Source organism: Arachis hypogaea, chromosome 5, assembly GCF_003086295.3.
Source record: "Arachis hypogaea cultivar Tifrunner chromosome 5, arahy.Tifrunner.gnm2.J5K5, whole genome shotgun sequence".
Taxonomy (NCBI): domain Eukaryota; kingdom Viridiplantae; phylum Streptophyta; class Magnoliopsida; order Fabales; family Fabaceae; genus Arachis; species Arachis hypogaea.
Genome location: NC_092040.1, coordinates 303,226 through 319,957, shown reverse-complemented (window position 1 = coordinate 319,957; position 16,732 = coordinate 303,226). Strand labels below are relative to the sequence as shown.

The 16,732-nt window shown below is 29.8% G+C and overlaps 2 protein-coding genes across 2 annotated transcripts; one reads left to right on the top strand and one right to left on the bottom strand.

Moving 5' to 3' along the window:
• The first annotated feature begins 10,747 nt into the window (after positions 1 to 10,747).
• Positions 10,748 to 13,198, top strand: LOC112799879 (uncharacterized protein At4g38062-like). The gene has a single exon (XM_025841870.1). It carries the CDS (start codon positions 10,748 to 10,750, stop codon positions 13,196 to 13,198), a length of 2,451 nt encoding a protein of 816 aa, XP_025697655.1.
• Positions 13,199 to 13,838: 640 nt separating this feature from the next.
• Positions 13,839 to 16,682, bottom strand: LOC112799948 (uncharacterized). Its single transcript, XM_025841954.3, has 4 exons — positions 16,081 to 16,682; positions 14,814 to 14,985; positions 14,321 to 14,437; positions 13,839 to 14,191 (listed from the first exon to the last, which is right to left on the bottom strand). The coding sequence occupies exons 1-4, from the start codon at positions 16,194 to 16,196 to the stop codon at positions 14,078 to 14,080; spliced, it is 519 nt and encodes a 172-aa protein (XP_025697739.1). The 5' UTR covers positions 16,197 to 16,682; the 3' UTR covers positions 13,839 to 14,077.
• Between the last annotated feature and the right edge of the window lie 50 nt (positions 16,683 to 16,732).

Sequence of the window (16,732 nt, the reverse complement as noted above, 5' to 3'; positions counted from 1 at the left end):
CTGGTGAATTAGATATAAAATAAAAAATATCATTAAAAAATTGCCTTTTTAGACATTAAAAAATGTTAATCCACTCCCAGCATTTTGTTAGTTTCGAATTCGCCTCTCATACTTTCATATAACACAAATAAAACCCATTTTTGATATTCACTCAATTTTGTACCATATAATTTTTTTCAAAAAATAATGTTGTTGTTCTTTTATATATTTTCTAAACTTTTTAACGAATAAAGAATGAAATACATATCAAATGAAAATAATAAGAAAAAATAATTATTCTCGGCATAATTGTACTTATATATATCCCAAATCATATATATTTTATGTATTGTCAAGATTAAATAGTTAATTTTATTGCTAATACACTCAAAATAATTTTACCCTCTATGAAGAGGAATTGCCATATATACAATGGGTTGGATCCAAAAGCATATAAATTTGTTATTATTGTGTGATTATTGTATAATTGTGTAGTTTATTTGTGATTATCTGTATGCACAATAATTGTAATTAATAATATACAAATGAAAAACCGATAAAAAAAAGACAACAAACTATAATTCAAATGATATGATTTCTTTATATTTATCTTGAAGTCGTAAATTTGAGTCTCACTCTTAATTTTAAAAAAAAAAACTGAAAAAAGAATTAACGTTTACTTTTTAGATATAAGTAAAATTATAGTGTAATATTTAGTTATTAAATTTTTTCAATATTAAAAAAAACTAGCCTTACAAGAAGAGCATTAAAATCATTTGCCAAAACATTGACTAAAGGCACCAAAGAATCCTGGCTTCGAATTGACTTTCTTTTTTTTCTTTTCTCTGTTTTTTTTTTTTTTTTTGGCCATATCTAATGACATAAACAAATTCCGAAACTGAGTAAAGAATGACATGGGACCAAGTGCGAAAATTAAAGAAGAATAATGCATACACTGTAAATTAAAGCATCTATGATTAATTTATTAAAAGAGGGCAGAGGGTGATAGGTTGAAAAGGAAAAAAGGAGAAAATTGCTATATATGAAATGAAATTAGCTTAATCATGACAATCACTCTTTGGGGAAGAGCACAATGAAGCTTTTGGCAGATTAAAAGGTCATATTCCCCTATTTTCATAGACCAAAAAAAAAAATGAAAAAGTCTATCATCATTCAATTACAAAATCAATCTCGCATGTTATATTATATATAAGATAAGATTTAGTTAACTACTTTAACAATACAGTTAAGATTATTATTAATACAAGATTTTATTTTTTTATTTTAATAATATATAATAATTATATTAAAAATTAAATTTTATACATTTTTTATGATAATTTTTTATTAATAATTTTAATTTATGTTTTTAAGATATATGTCAGCTAAATTTTATATTATTATTATTATTATTATTATTATTATTATTATTATTATTATTATTATTATTATCTCTGACTCTCAGTCACATTTCCACTAATCAAACCGTATAGAACTACTAATCCAATGGTTGGAACAATTGGAATTCGTAAATGGTTTATATTTAAAGAACAGTAATTATTAGTACGGCTTTACTTTCATCCTTGAAATTTTAAGCATGATTTAAATGGTCCATATTTATTTATTTTATGTAAATTGACTTTTACAAGATTAAGAATACTAGCTCAACCATCATTTATTTTTTTTAGTTCAATTTTGTTTTATTTTCTATGAAGTGTTGTATTTTAACTAGCTAACATATGGGACTAGATAAATAACCTACATAATGGCTACTCTTCATGAGTTTTCCGGTGGCTGGTGGGTGATTGGAGATTGCTTTCTTACTCTTCAGGCCTTTTGTTGGCTGTTTTGAGTGCGCGCATAGATGAGAGATGGTAGTACTTACAAAAATACTTTAATGATTAAATCAGTAAGTATTTTAGAGATATATCAATATGAGTTAGGAATAAGAATAATGTCATTTTTAGATAAATTGATATTTTTTATTTATATAAAGAAAGTGGTTTTACTCGCATTTATGAATCTTTTTAAATTAGGGAACCGGACCAACAATTTCACATAGTCCCAAACAAAGATTCTCCTATCCAATCCAATCCAATCAAAACACACCCACGATCTCCTTTCTTTGCGCGTGAGATGAGCATGATGCTTCTCCCCCTCTCTTCGACTCGCCCGAGTGATCAGAGTCGAAACCAGCGACGGCACCACCAACCTTCAATCCTAGCCAGACAAAATTTGGGACTATTTTGGACATATATTCAAATTGTTGTTAGAACTTATTCGAGGCATGTGGATTTTAGGACAGACCTCATTGGGTTAAGATTAGCCGTTTGGCCCCTAAGTCGAATCTGCAACAACTATAAATCCCAATTCTTCACATATTATAATTGAGTACGTAGCTAAAAATCACAAATAATAAATAAAATGTATACTTAATAATATTCTTACTTATAAGAGAGTGTATATTATTCTCCTTAATTAATTGACATAATTAATTTTTTTAATAAATATCTTCTTTTATTTTTTATGAAGTGTTGTATTTTAACTAGCTAACATATGAGACTAGATAAAGAACCTACATGATGGCTATTGTTCATGAGTTACCTGGTCGGTGATTGAAGATTGCTTTCTTACTCCTTCAGACGACCTTTTGTTGGCTGTTCGGCTATTTTGAGTGCGAGAGAGTAGTATCTATAAAGACACTTCGACGATTAAGTCAGCAAATATTTTAGAGATATATCAATATAGGCCAGGGATAAGAATGTCATTTCTAGAAAAATGAGTGTTTTTTCTTTATATAGAAAGTGTGGTTTTACCCGCATTTACGAAATTTTTTAATCAGAAATCCGGATCAACAACCTGACATAGATCCAAACAAAAATTCTCCTATCCAATCAAATCCAAAACACACCCACGATCTCTTCTCCTTGCGCGTGAGATGAGCATGATGCTTTTCCAGCAGTTGCTTTTTCTCTTTGACTCGGCCGAGTGATCGGAGCCGAAACCAACGACAGCACCACCAACTTCCAGTCTTAGCCAAACAAAATTTGAGACTATTTCAGACATACATTCAAATAGTTGTTAGAACTTCATCGAGGTATGTGGGTTTTGGGACGGATATATCTTATTGGGTTAAGATCTGGCCGTTTGGGTTCTAAGTTGGATCTGCAACAACTACAAATCCCAATTCTCTACGTACTATAATTGAGTAATGTTATGTAGCCAAAAATCACAAATAATAAATAAAATATATACTTAATAATATTCTTACTTATAAGAGAATGTAAATTACTCTCCTTGATTAATTGACACAATTAATTTTTTTAATAAATATCTCCTTTTATTTAATTGTGCCAAAATTAATTCAAATTTTATAAGAATCAAATCTCAAAAACCTCTCCCTCATTATTAGCTTATTACATCCATAATTATACAATTTTTATTTCAAATAAAAATCTTAAATTCTTATATTATTTATCCTAAAATATATTTTTAAATTACCACAACACATTTTATAAAAAAAATTCAAAATCTCAAATTTGTTCATCTCAATTTATTAAATATCATAAATGTAAAAAATTGTTGGTTTATAAGTTGCAAAATAATAATAATAATAAATTAATTTTAATTCGTAGATTATAAATGTTATACATATAAAATTATGAATGCTAAATTAAAAATTTTTAATAATTTTTACTATATCACTCATATTTTTATATATAACTTGTATATTATAAAATAAAAATAAAAATAAAATTGGAAGAAAATTATGATATAAATTATTAAATATAATTTTTATTTGATCAGATTAAAATCGATAAATAAATATACATATGAATATTATCTAAAAAATATTAAAATAAATTAAAATTATAATCTATTAAAGCATATGTGAGATAATTCAAAAAATATATATCTTAAAATTGAATAATATTAATCGTAAAAATTTATTAATTATGAATATTATATATATAAAAGTATATGAATGTTATGAATATGAAATTATAAATATTATATATAAAACTATAGATATTATATTAAATATATTTTAACTCATTTCACTTTAGAACAAGCAAATAAAAAAATTAAAGAAAATAGATTTAAAAAATTATGTGCATAATAGATAAGAAATTAGCACATACATGGTAAAAGAAAAAATCTGTCAGATTTAATAGAATTGTTAATAGTAGATAATATTTTTTTTGGTGAATTTTACTCTATTCTTTTCAAAATAAAGGATAAATTACTCTTTGTGACATACATATACAGTGATTATTCATAAATTATTCTTCTACCAGAGTTTTAAGATTCACGTTATCTTCTCTTTTTTTTCAATTGACGCGATGTTTCTCTTGAAATTTGATAGTAGTGTTATTTTTATAATCCGCACCAAATACACCTCTTCTTCAATTTTAAAACCATAATTCCTCTCAAATCCAATCACCATTTCCAATCAATTAGGTTAGGATTTTAAACTTGTTCATATGCTTTCAATCTCTCATTTCAATGAACACATCTATTAATTTTTCAGCTCTCTCCTTCCTAAAATTTTTTTCCTAGTATTTTTCTTAAAATTCAGTCGGATCAACAATGATACTCCTCTTCAGATAACCAACCCTCGTAGCATTGTATAACTATATAACAAAAACAAACCAAAATATTAGTTAGTCATAAAAACAATGAGTCAATAATTACCATCTTAGAATTTTTATCATCTGAATAATGATTGAAAAATAATTTAAGAGCAATTAAAGATAAAAAAATAAAATACCTTGGTGTCTCCTTTCACGCACCAATTACCATCATTTTTAACTAATATATCAGAAATTTTTATCAGTTTTTTAGCTCTCTCGTTTTTAGAATTTTCTAGCGATCGTATTAGAGATAGCAATTAGATTTGACGATCTCATTCAAACTTTGAAACTCTGGTTAAAAGATAATTTATCAATAATCATTGTATATGTCACAAAGGGTAATTTATCCTTTATTTTAGAGAGGGCATGATAGAGTTCACCATTCTTTTATAATAGTTGATAAAAGAATTTGAATATTATTAATGTACTTTTTATTATTACTATTAATGTAATTAATGTATATCTTATTCAATTATTATTATTTGTTAAAGTGAGAAAAAATGAAGAGAGTGAGAAAAAAAATAATAAATATATGTATTGTAATTAAAGAAATTAATAAAAAAATTCATATTATTTTTAACTCAATTTTTTTTATTACCAAACATTTTTAATTGTAATCTTGTTACAATACAAAATCTACCTTAGTTTACACATGAATTAAGGTAATCAATAACATGGGTGCTAAAGTACAAATAATGTAGGTATAAGATCAAATTGAACCTGTGGCCACTTGCATTGTGTCAAAGATGGCTGTGGGACACACAATCAACCACTTGTACTTGACCCTAATATTTTTTTTTTCACAGTATTTTTCAATCCGATAAACTAAAGATTAATTCATCACAAATCTGAACTTCATTTAATGGTCAGCCGCTGATTAATGAGTTACTGCATGCACAAACCAAAATTCAAACCCTCAACATTTACTTAAACGTACAAATGAATTAATCACTCGACCAATCCAAGTTGGTTTATACTTGATCCTAACTTGATGTTAATTAACTTGAAGGTGAACCCTATGGGCCTTTGCCTTCTCCACATACATTTGCATTGGACACTCCATGTGCCTGTCCTTAGGCACCAAACGACAACGTAATAACAGATTTTTTATTTCCCGGTTCTAATAATATTATGTATTTAGTAATTATTGAACCACTCACGGATATTCATTTTGACCATTTTAACATTATATATTGATAATTAAAATTTTAATTTAATTCTTAAAATTTTAAATAAATTAATTAAGTTTTAAAAAATTTAATAAATTAAATGGTATTACAATTTAAATCTTGTTATTATTTCATATTTTATATATTTAATTTATCATAAAATCTCGATTTTTTTCTATTAAAATAGTGATAGTGTTATTTGAAAGAGTAGATACAGGACAAATAAAGATGAAGGAATGGAAAAAAAGTGTGTTAGAAAAATTAAACTGTTAATAATTTGTCAGATTTTGGAATAAAATAATAAAATAAAAATATTCTTGACATTTTTTACAAATATTATGGACAAAATATATAATGCACACAAAAAATTAAATATCTTGACAGATTCTCACAGAAATTAATATGTTTGATTTGAGAATCTTGTCATGTTCATTAATAATATCATTAGAGGGATAAACTCAATTTATGTTTGATCTACTACATATAGTTGATAAATTCACACAACATCGTTTTTTTTTTTTTTGTTGAATGCATGAAATTAATGATAAGGAGAGAGAAACACATATTAATGAATTGAATAAAATCTTGATAAGTGTTAATTGTATAGAGTTGGGAGAATAATTAGGCTTACTATTTAGTACTCTCAATTATTTTTCTTGTTTTTATTACACAATAAAAATATGAAAAAAGTTCTGCATATAAGTTATTAGGGCTTGTATGCTTTACAAGTTAATTAACGAATAAACTCCAAAAACGCAATACAAAGTCTACGTTCTTCTTCTTCTTCCTCTTCCTCTTCTTTTTCTTCTTTTCTTTCGTTTCTTGCCTTCTCTTTCTCCTTCTTCTTCTTCTTGCTGCACGTTCTTCTTCTTTTCTTTCGTTTCTTGCTTTCTCTTTCTCGTTCTTCTTCTTTTTGTACGTTTTTTCTTCCTCTTCCTCTACTTCTTCTTTTCTTTCGTTTCTTGCCTTCTCTTTCTCCTCCTTCTTCTTCTTGCTGCACGTTCTTCTTTCTCTTTCTGTTCTTCTTCTTCATTTACGTGCTTTTCTCTCTGTTTTCTTTCTTCGTTATTCTCGATTTCTATTTTTTTGACATCAACCTCTGAAATCATTTTTGAAGAAGAAGAAGCAGTAGAAGATGAGGAGGAGAAAGAGAAAGAGTTCTAAAATATGCATAAGGTGTACTTCAACGAATTTTGGGTGTATTAAATCCTTTGGGTGTATTTCTGTAATCCTTTAGGTGTATTTCTATAACCGTTTGGGTGTATTTCTGTAATCCTTTAGGTGTATTTCTGTAATCGTTTGGGTGTATTTCTGAAGTTCCATTATCTTCAAATTTGGCAAGAAAATTGTTTTCATGGAGAAAGAAGAAGAAGAGTCGTTCATAATGCATGGTGAGTAGCGCGTTTTGAAAATAGGAAGTTGTTGAATAACGTGCGTTTCATTTACTCTTGAATGTGGAAGTGTGTAATGCGTTAATTAAGTGTAATGCGTGTGTTTTATTAGACTTGTAAAACTTGTAAGCCAAAAAGACTTGTATGTGTAGCAGACCTCTAAAAATATTATTACTTCGTAGTGCTTCATTATTGACTAATTAATAATGTCTTATATAAGGGTCATAATATAGTGTGGTTGATGATTCTTGTAAGATGCTATAGTACAGTTTACCATATCTAATGTAGCTATAGTCACTTTAATATTTTTCTTCTTTAGATGGACATGGTTGCTTTAGGAAAATGTTGAAATTTTCTGATCTCATTTGGCGTAGTGATGATGATTCTTTTATTTTCTATCCTTAAAAGGACAAAAAGATGGAGCACTGAATTTGGTGCTTGATGATGCTTTCATTTCTCTTATTATGCTTGCAAGTTGCATTCAAAAGCGACAAAGTCTCTCACCTATTTTATTTTGGATTATTTGCTATTACTTATTTTTTAGTTGTCTTTTCTTACAGTACTAAACTAACATCTATCCAGCTAGCATAGCTAGTTAGCTATAATGTTTGAGTATTATTATTTTTTTAGTTTAATTAATTTATTGCTTTATTCATAATTTTGAAGTTTTAAAAGATAAAAAAATATTACTAATATATATTTGAATTTGTGTTTAGAATATCAAAACTAATTTGAGGAGAAAAAAATTTGTCAAACAGTCACTTTTGTCTAAATCCCAAAATTTTTTAGAGGAACGGTAATGTTAAAGAGATAAAAAAATTTAAAAATTTATTTTATTTAATATTTATTAATTTAAAAATAATTATAAATATTAAATAAGATAAATTTTAATTATTTTTACTAATTTATTTTGTTATTAAATATTTTGTTAAAAAAATCTTAAATTTTCAACTCTTTATACAATTATAATTGTTGCCATTATCTAAAAAAAATCACAATAAAAAAACTATTTTTAAAAGAAAAGTTTTTAATTTTGATCAAAGGACTAGAATAATTAAAAAAAATAAAATATTTAGGACAAAATTAAAAATAAGATATTCAAATATTAGAGATAAAATTAAGAGTTAGAGACTAAATCAATACTTTATCCTTAAATAAATTAACAACTTATTTATTAACTAAAAATTAATTCAATTCAATACCAATAAAAGGGACAAGAGATGGAGTAGAGATGTTCGTCTAGATAAAAAAGAAAAATAGAGTAAAACAGAAAGATAGATTAGAGAAGAGGAACGACAATTTGAACTGACCGACTGTCCGCCCTAAATACGATAGAATTTTCAACGATTGATTGGATTTTGGAATAGATATGGATAATATCTTATGATAATTGTTTGGATATGAGACAATGATGAATAGTAATCGCTTCATCCAATACCTACTTCATACTCATCCCTAACATCTACAAATATAACTAATTTTGATAGTGTAAAAATTTATGTACAATTAATTTCGTATTAAATGATAATTTAATTATTTAACTATTAATTTTACGTACGGTTAATTTTTGTGTCCAATATATAATTTTCTAGTTGGTCGCTGATTTTAAAAGAAGACAGTTTTGTATAAGAACCAAATTAGTTTAGGCTTTAAACCAATCAAACGAACCGGTTCGGATGGGTTCGGTTCAATTTTCATAAGCACAAATAATTAAGTGGAAGTGAGATTGACGAAAGCAACTACCTCTTGTACCATACATAATAAGACTAAAGATGATGATAAAATTAGAAGTGGCGAAAATCCTTGATGATCGATGATTGTGCAAATTCATGACGGCCAAAAAGGGAGTGAGAAAAAGTGAGTCTCAGAAAAGAATAGGCGTTAAGTAGCTTCCAGAAAAGAAGAGAGGACGCCTATGTGTTATTAATGCATATGAAACACCCCTTAGCTAGGTTAACAATTAGTGAGTGCATGCATGCATGGCTCATATCACATGCCGCATGCACATATATAAATGTGTATTATTGTACTAATTATTAGACTATGCACATATCACATGCCGCATGCCCTACACATGGTTTCTCTACATCCATTTCCATCATAAATCTCGTCTTTTCTAATTTCTCTTCCTCGTATAAAACAAAATAAGAGTCCTAATATATACAATAGTGAAAACTCAGCTGAAATCGTTTTTATGTGAAGTTAATATCTAAAAGTTGTTAGATAAAATTTTAATTAAATTAATCAAATTATCTAACAGTTCTGAGATATTAACTTCACGACTGCACTTGAGTTCCACCATATACAATCCATGTCAACATATACGTACATCAATCACCATGAATCTATCCCACGTAAAACGTATGTAACACATCATTCTCTCCATCTTCATTTACATGTTTACATTTGTATAGTATATCATTCCTTTAATTTATTACATATATGATATCTCTAAATTATTTTTATTAATACAATTTTTTTTTTCAATTATCATTTAAAACGATGCATGGTAATTTAGAAAAATTATATAAAAGAGGTATAGTAATTAGTCTTTCTTACGCTATTTTTTTAGATGACAATAATCGAACGTTATATTATTTTTGAATATAGAAATTTCGATACCATCTATAAAATTATTTTTTTAAAAAGTATAAATTTATATAAAAAAATGCACATAAATGATTAGATATTTTATAAAAAAACAACTAACTATTAATCTCGCCACAATTGATGATAGATGTGGCTAAATCCTTTAAACTTGCACATAAATAATTTCATTTTAGAAAAATGTTAGGTATACGCAACTGCCGTTGCAACTCATGACTTATTAGCTTCCTCTTCACCCTGAGATTTGCATTGTAAAATTTTCATTTTGGCTATTTTTTCAGTCAATTTTAGTACAATCTACCCCTGATGAGTCGATGAACGAGTTTGGTTTTCATATGTTAACATACATAACAAAATAAGAAAAACTTTGGTAACTTTAGGTGTATACATTATTTGTTATTCTTTTCTCGTCACTTTGAGTTTGATATATTCTTCTTTTTTAGTCAACTTTAATACAATTCGTAATTTTATACAGGATTAATTTTGATATAATGAACTAACTATTGAGTTTGTGATTTAGGCAAACGGTTGGTCCAGGATCTTAGTGTCTATTATTGGTTAATCTTTGATTATCTTATCATGCACGTACGTAGCGTAGTAGTGCGTATAATCATGCATGTTCATGTAAAACACTATTTTTCATTATTCCACACCCAAACACGTCCTTGCTCCTCCGACTTAGGTCAGTTTCTGGGTTTCACATTTTTTTAATTCCAATCGTGTTTTCATCATGATAATATTATCGTATTGTTTAATGTTGCATAGAAATATATATTGAAATGCATGGTTGCATTCTTATAAGAACGTAACATTTTGAAAATGTACGTAATTTTATCGTTCAATTTGATGCGTATAACGAAATTGATAGGAAATTAGGGTTGAAATTGTGTTATGTTTTAGGTTTCATAATTTGCACCTCTTTTATTTGTTTTGAATATTTGTTGCGATTAGAAATTGAAGAGGCTGAATGAATCAAAAGGCATTCAAGGATTTGGATGAAGCAAACGTTGAAATCGAAAGACTTGTTGAAGAACTAACAGGAAAGACGGATTCACTTGATAACTTGAAGAGATCGCACAATGAAAAAGTCAACGAAATACGAGAAGCAAAGCTCAAAATCGAGGAAATGGACCTTGAGATTCTTCAGAAGGAAAGCGAAATCAAGGATTTCAAGCGAGATTTGAGCTCCAAGGAGTATATCATCAAAGATCTAAGCGCCGAAAACGAGAAGCTCCGGGCCGAATTCGACAACCGGCGTAGAAATTGGGAAGATGAGAAGAGACAGTTGGCGTTGGAATTAGAGAAGGCTAATGTGAAACTGGAGAATCAAGAATTGCAGCTTAATGTGTTCAAACAAGAGATTGAAACCCTAGAATGGTGTCTTGAGGCTTCAAACAAGAAAACCGGGGGCCAAGAAAGTGATGACGTGAAAGAACGATTTAAACATCTACAGGGGGTTCATGAACAACTTAAAGGAGAGTTCAATTCAACTATGAAAGGTTGGGAGTTGGAAAAAGCTAGATTGCTCTACGAAATCTCTTCCTTGCAGGGCAAGTTAGAGTCTCGGATGAAAATCTCAGAGGATCTGCAAAATCAGTTACATATATGCAAACAAGCCCTCGCTTCTGCTGAAGAAATTCGAAGAAAGCGCCATAATGAAAAGAAGCAAGAGCAAGAGAATCCGAGATTGCAAACGTCCCTTAGAGAAATTCAGGATGATCAAGTTCAAGAAGCAGGACAATATTCTCTGTCGAAGCTGCGGTCCGAGCTTAAAATTTTGGAAGAGATTCATAGAGAGTGTGTTTCAAAGTTTAAGGCTAGACAAGCTGAATGGAACTTTCAGCTAGAACGTTCGACGCGGGCCATAACAAACTACCGGTCTCAGTTGATATATAAAATTGCAGAGGTTGAAGATCTCAAGATGGAATTGGAAGGTTCTTATTCTTTTAGTATTGAGATGATGATGCTGAATGAGGAGCTATCTGTGACGCTGATAGTGTTGAAAAGTGGAATTTATGATGCTAAATGGAAGCCTTTCAGAGAGGGCCATGAAATGGAAGTAGTAAACCAGAGTGGAGAAGACAAGTTACATCAATTGATGAAGCAGTTTGAAATGAAAAATGGAGAATGTGACAGAACAGCATGTTTAACGAGGCAAGTTGATTCTTGTGCTCTCCCTTTAGATTTGCAGAACTTAGAGCCAAGTGAAATTGATAGGCACAGGGATATGCTGGATTTACTCGATGCTTGGGACATGGTAATAAACGAATCGGACCAAACATTATGCGAAATAACCGAAATAGAGTATGAGTTGCAAATGTGGAAGTCATTTGCTGAACGTTTGAAGACTGATCTTGATGAAAATTTTGTAATTCGTAAGGAGCTCGAAAGTTCGCTCCTTGCACAAGTAGAATTTAGTGAAACCCTTAAACAAGAGAGAGATAGCTTGGCTTCTCAAGTAGAACAGAAAACAAGAAGCATAGAGTATCTGCAGGAACACTTTGTCCGCTTGAAAGCAGATAGCATAGAAGAGGAGGGCTCGAATTTTGAGGATGTACAAAATAAGGTTGCTTTGATGGCTGAAGCCAAAGAGCTTGAGGAACAATCTTTTTCTTCGCAGCTTGCGAGTGAAGAGGTTGCTTTGATGGCTCAAGCCAAAGAGCTCGAGGAAGAGAATCCCATGGAAGACAAAGCATTTGAGAAGGAGAATCCTATAGAAGATGAGTGCAGTAGCTCATTGACACGTTTTTCTTTGCAGCTTGCCCATGAAGAGGTTGCTTTGATGGCTCAAGCCAAAGAGCTTGAGAGAGAGATTCCTATGGATGAGGAGTTCAGTAGCACGTTTACATCTTTTTCTATTCCCAGGGAAGAGGTTGCTTTGATGGCTCAAGGCAAAGAGCTTGAGCAAGAGAATCCTATGGAAGACGAGTGCAGTAGCTGGTCCACATCTTTTTCTCTCCATCTTGCCAAAGAACAAGCCGAAATTAAGCTGCTCAGAGAAGCTTGCGCAAGGATCACGGCAGCAGAGGTTCTAGCTGCGCTGGAAGTTGAAGAGAAGAAGTTGATGATAGCAGAACTCCAGGGATATATTCGTTGCATAGAACAGAAACTGGAATTGCAGGAGGAAAATTGCAGCCAAACAGAACAGCTTGCATTGGAGAATAGAAACTTGCAAGAAAATTCTACAATTTTGTCATCAGAGAAGGAAATTTTGTTGGCATTTGTTCTTGGATTGAGTGGTAAATTGTGTGATGAGTGCACCCTTATTAAAGATACAAAACTAATAGAAATGTTGAGAAGCATAGTGCAGTCTTTTGAGAATGATAGAAAGGGAGATGATGCACTTCTGGTAAAAGAGAACATGAAGTTGCACCATCCAACAGGGATAAAGGAACCTGAAATAATTTCTAATATCTAAGGATCTGAATAGCTAGTTGCTATAGGTAAAATTGCAATGATGCTGTTTGAAGGTTGAAAGTTTGTTTAGATTGTATATTGTATATGGAAAGTTTTCTGTATCCATATGTGTTGCTTGTCAATACAATTCTTTCACAAATTCTTTTCATAAGAAATCCTTTTTTTTATACCTTTTATGTACATAATTTTGTTCTTATAATTTATGTTCTTATGAATAGCCTTCTACAGATTTAAAAGCATCTCTGCAATGTACATATCCCATCTGAAGTTACAGGTATTCTATTTCTAAATAGAACATTTAATTTACAAGTTTTGATTTTGATTTCAAGTAAACGTCTCTTAATATTTTCTTTTAATGTAATTTCAAAACTTAAGAAAACCCATTTCATTAAACACTAAATATTCTACTTTTTAATTTAAACAAATAAACAACAGTAACTTGTTCAACAAATCATATGAATTTTGGTAAATTAAAGTTTTACAATCTTATATTAGTAGACCTAGCCAAACATGATTGACAAATTAAAGAATAGTATTTGACTCATGCAAGTTAGAATGTTGATGTTGATATGATTATATGAAGATCATTTTAGTGCATGATCTGCAAGAATCTTTATTAGTGCTTAAAGAGCTCGAAAGCATGTCTAAACCTTGGTAATATTTGTTAATATAGTATATTCTTACATTGAGAACTGAGAGGTGTTGACAAAATGGGCCACATTCAAATGTAACAAATGTATTGATAAATATTCCATGAATCAAATTATGTTCAATAATAAGTGGTGTTGGATGTTTACATACTGGTCCAATAAATTGAACCTTGCTTTTTCCATTGAAAACCATCCCTTATGCTCTAATGTTAACTTATAAAGACAGTATGCTAGCTACTGCTTGATGAGCCTGAGTTCTGAGAAAACTCTGATAATCCTTTCCTTAAAGCTGCAAGGTTTACTCCATTGTCAACCAGAATGCTTGTCACACCCATTTTGGACACCTGCTTGTACAACATATTGATCACAAATATTTCATGCATATCAAGTTCCTGGAGTTCTAAATAAATATATAAACGATTCTAGAAACAAGTTAACAGAAACACAGAAAATAGGATGAACGACAACTTTACCCCTACAATGTTCCTATCCTCGTCATCAAAGAATAGCATTGAACTGTATGGAATCCCAGTTTTCCTGTGGATTCTCTGGAAATGGTCTGTTTTATGAGTCCAACTGGAAAAAATTTCCTGCAAAAATCAGAGTCTCAACCATCTAAAACTAAACACATGAAATACTATATTAAAAAATAAATAATAGATATACAACAAATCGTAACGGTCATAAGACAGAAAATAGAGACATTAAGATGATAGAGATGGAAAAACCCTGTCTCCAATATCCATATATTTTTAGTGGATAGAAAACACAGAGAAAATCTGTCTTGGGACAGAGATATTTTGCTTGTCTCTATAGCTGTTTTCTTCTCAAAACAATCTTATATCTTACAATTTCTCTGTATTTTGTGTCCTTAGACGATCTTCAAACACAGCCAGAGATAGGAAGGGATCTAGGATCCACATAAAGGTAAAAGATGGGACAAAGAGCAGCTTAATAGTCGCGAACCTGTGCCACAAACATAGAGTGGATGCCCAACCTATTAAGAAATGTTTTTGCTATCTTTGCAGTTGGAGATCTAGAAGCAATTGCCATATCGATTCCCTTTTCCTTAAGTGCATATAGTATGCCTCTAGCTTGTGGAAACAGATATGGCATGTCATCTTCATAGTAGCACTCACTGCCAAAATACCAGAAGGGCATATATTAACAAGTCAATAGCTACGACGGACCCAAAAAGAAAAGGGAAAACTATATAACCCAAGAAATGTCTATCTTTGATATTCAATGGTTCCAATTGTTAATACATTTTGATAATGTTACTCATTTAAGATACACGAAACAAAACTATCAAGACAACAAATGAGCAACAAAACACTATCAACAAATTAGAGATCTTCTAACGCAACCCATCAAGCAAATAACAAATTTAGGTGATATAAAAATGTTAGTGTGATTAACGAAAGTTAGCATTTCCATCAGAAAGATTAAAAACCATCCAATCAAAACCAGTCATAACCGACAGAACCAGCTCATGAGGCAGAGGAAGTTATATTCAATTAACAATACAGATTAGTAGCATGTTTAGTTTTCTATTTGAAAAAGAACCAAAGATAATTTTCATAAAACCTACTCTCTTTGTAGCTTTTTCCAAAACCATGGCTTCAAGAGCACGAAAAATAAGACTAAGATAGAGGAAAGGATAAGTAATACGCACTTGTAAACATCACCAATATCAATAGAAAGATTCATCAGATGTAACAGTTCTATCTAATTATTTCATTTTGCTCATCCCTTGTCCCTTTGCAAAGCATTCAGCAGAGAAATCCAATATTTTATTATCAGATCAGCAAAAGTAACTACTTTAGCAACCGCTGCTTAATAGTCCTCCAAAAGAAAAGATTTCATTGTACCTTTTTCCTTTTAACCATATCAAAATTAAACTCTTTTTCCTCTCAGAATCAGAAAATGACCTATTTTAATGCATCAAAACAATCATAGCTAAAGTAAGCTAATAACAATTCCCCAAACTAAACACCAACTTCCTCATATCAATATCATATCATATATATAATATAAAACGAAAAACAGAGGGTCTCAAGCTTTGTTCACAGTTCACACTACCGGTTTCAATTGACACCAGCACATGCAGAAAAGAAAAAAAAAAAAAGACTTTGCAGATTATCAAAAGACCCAAAGCACGTGAAAACTAGAAAGTAGAGAAGTTTAAGGGAAAGCGTTTGTGGAAAGGAATTACAAAACGAAAGGTACTAACCAGTAGAAGGGCCAAAGCGTGTAATCGAGATCGAAGACGACGAGCCGTGGAAGGTTCTCGAAACTTGAAATTATTTGCAAAGCTTCGTTCTTTACCTTGGCCTCCTCTTCCGCCATCGACACTGCACGTTCTTCTGTTGGACAGAAATCTCCACTCCCGAGAAATTTGTGACAACCTCCTACATTTTATTACGAAAAAAGTTGTATGCACAATTTATTAAATATTGGTTTATTTTATTTTATATTAACAATTCATAATTAAAAAGGTGGAGTCGATTTCATGTGAAGTTATAGCTGAGAGACATGAGATGGTTTGATTTATTTGACTAAATTTTGATCTAATGGTTCTCAACTATCAACTTCACGTAAAGTCGACTGCACCTGAGTTTCCACCAATTAAAAATAGTAATTTGTAAATTACTTTTATAAAATATTATATACACATATAAATAACATTATTTTTATTTTAAAATAATAAAATTTCTAAAATAAAAAATAAAATAACATTATTTTTAAATTAAAATAATAAAATTTACATGAAATAAAAATTATAAATTTAATTATTTTATCAAATTTTCCGAAAAATACTTTTTTTTTTAAAAAGTGATCTGTAAATATTTTCATAAACTCCTGAAAATAGTAAACTAAAAACT

What these genes read in the sequence shown, in the direction of transcription:
- LOC112799879 (XM_025841870.1), top strand. Translation starts at nt 10,748, where the DNA reads ATGAATCAAAAGGCATTCAAGGATTTGGATGAAGCAAACGTTGAAATC.
- LOC112799948 (XM_025841954.3), bottom strand. Translation starts at nt 16,196, where the DNA reads ATGGCGGAAGAGGAGGCCAAGGTAAAGAACGAAGCTTTGCAAATAATT. An exon ending in ACGCTTTGGCCCTTCTACTG is followed by an intron (nt 14,986 to 16,080) that starts GTTAGTACCTTT and finishes GTATTTTGGCAG; the next exon opens with TGAGTGCTACTATGAAGATG. An exon ending in AGGATAGGAACATTGTAGGG is followed by an intron (nt 14,192 to 14,320) that starts GTAAAGTTGTCG and finishes TTGTACAAGCAG; the next exon opens with GTGTCCAAAATGGGTGTGAC.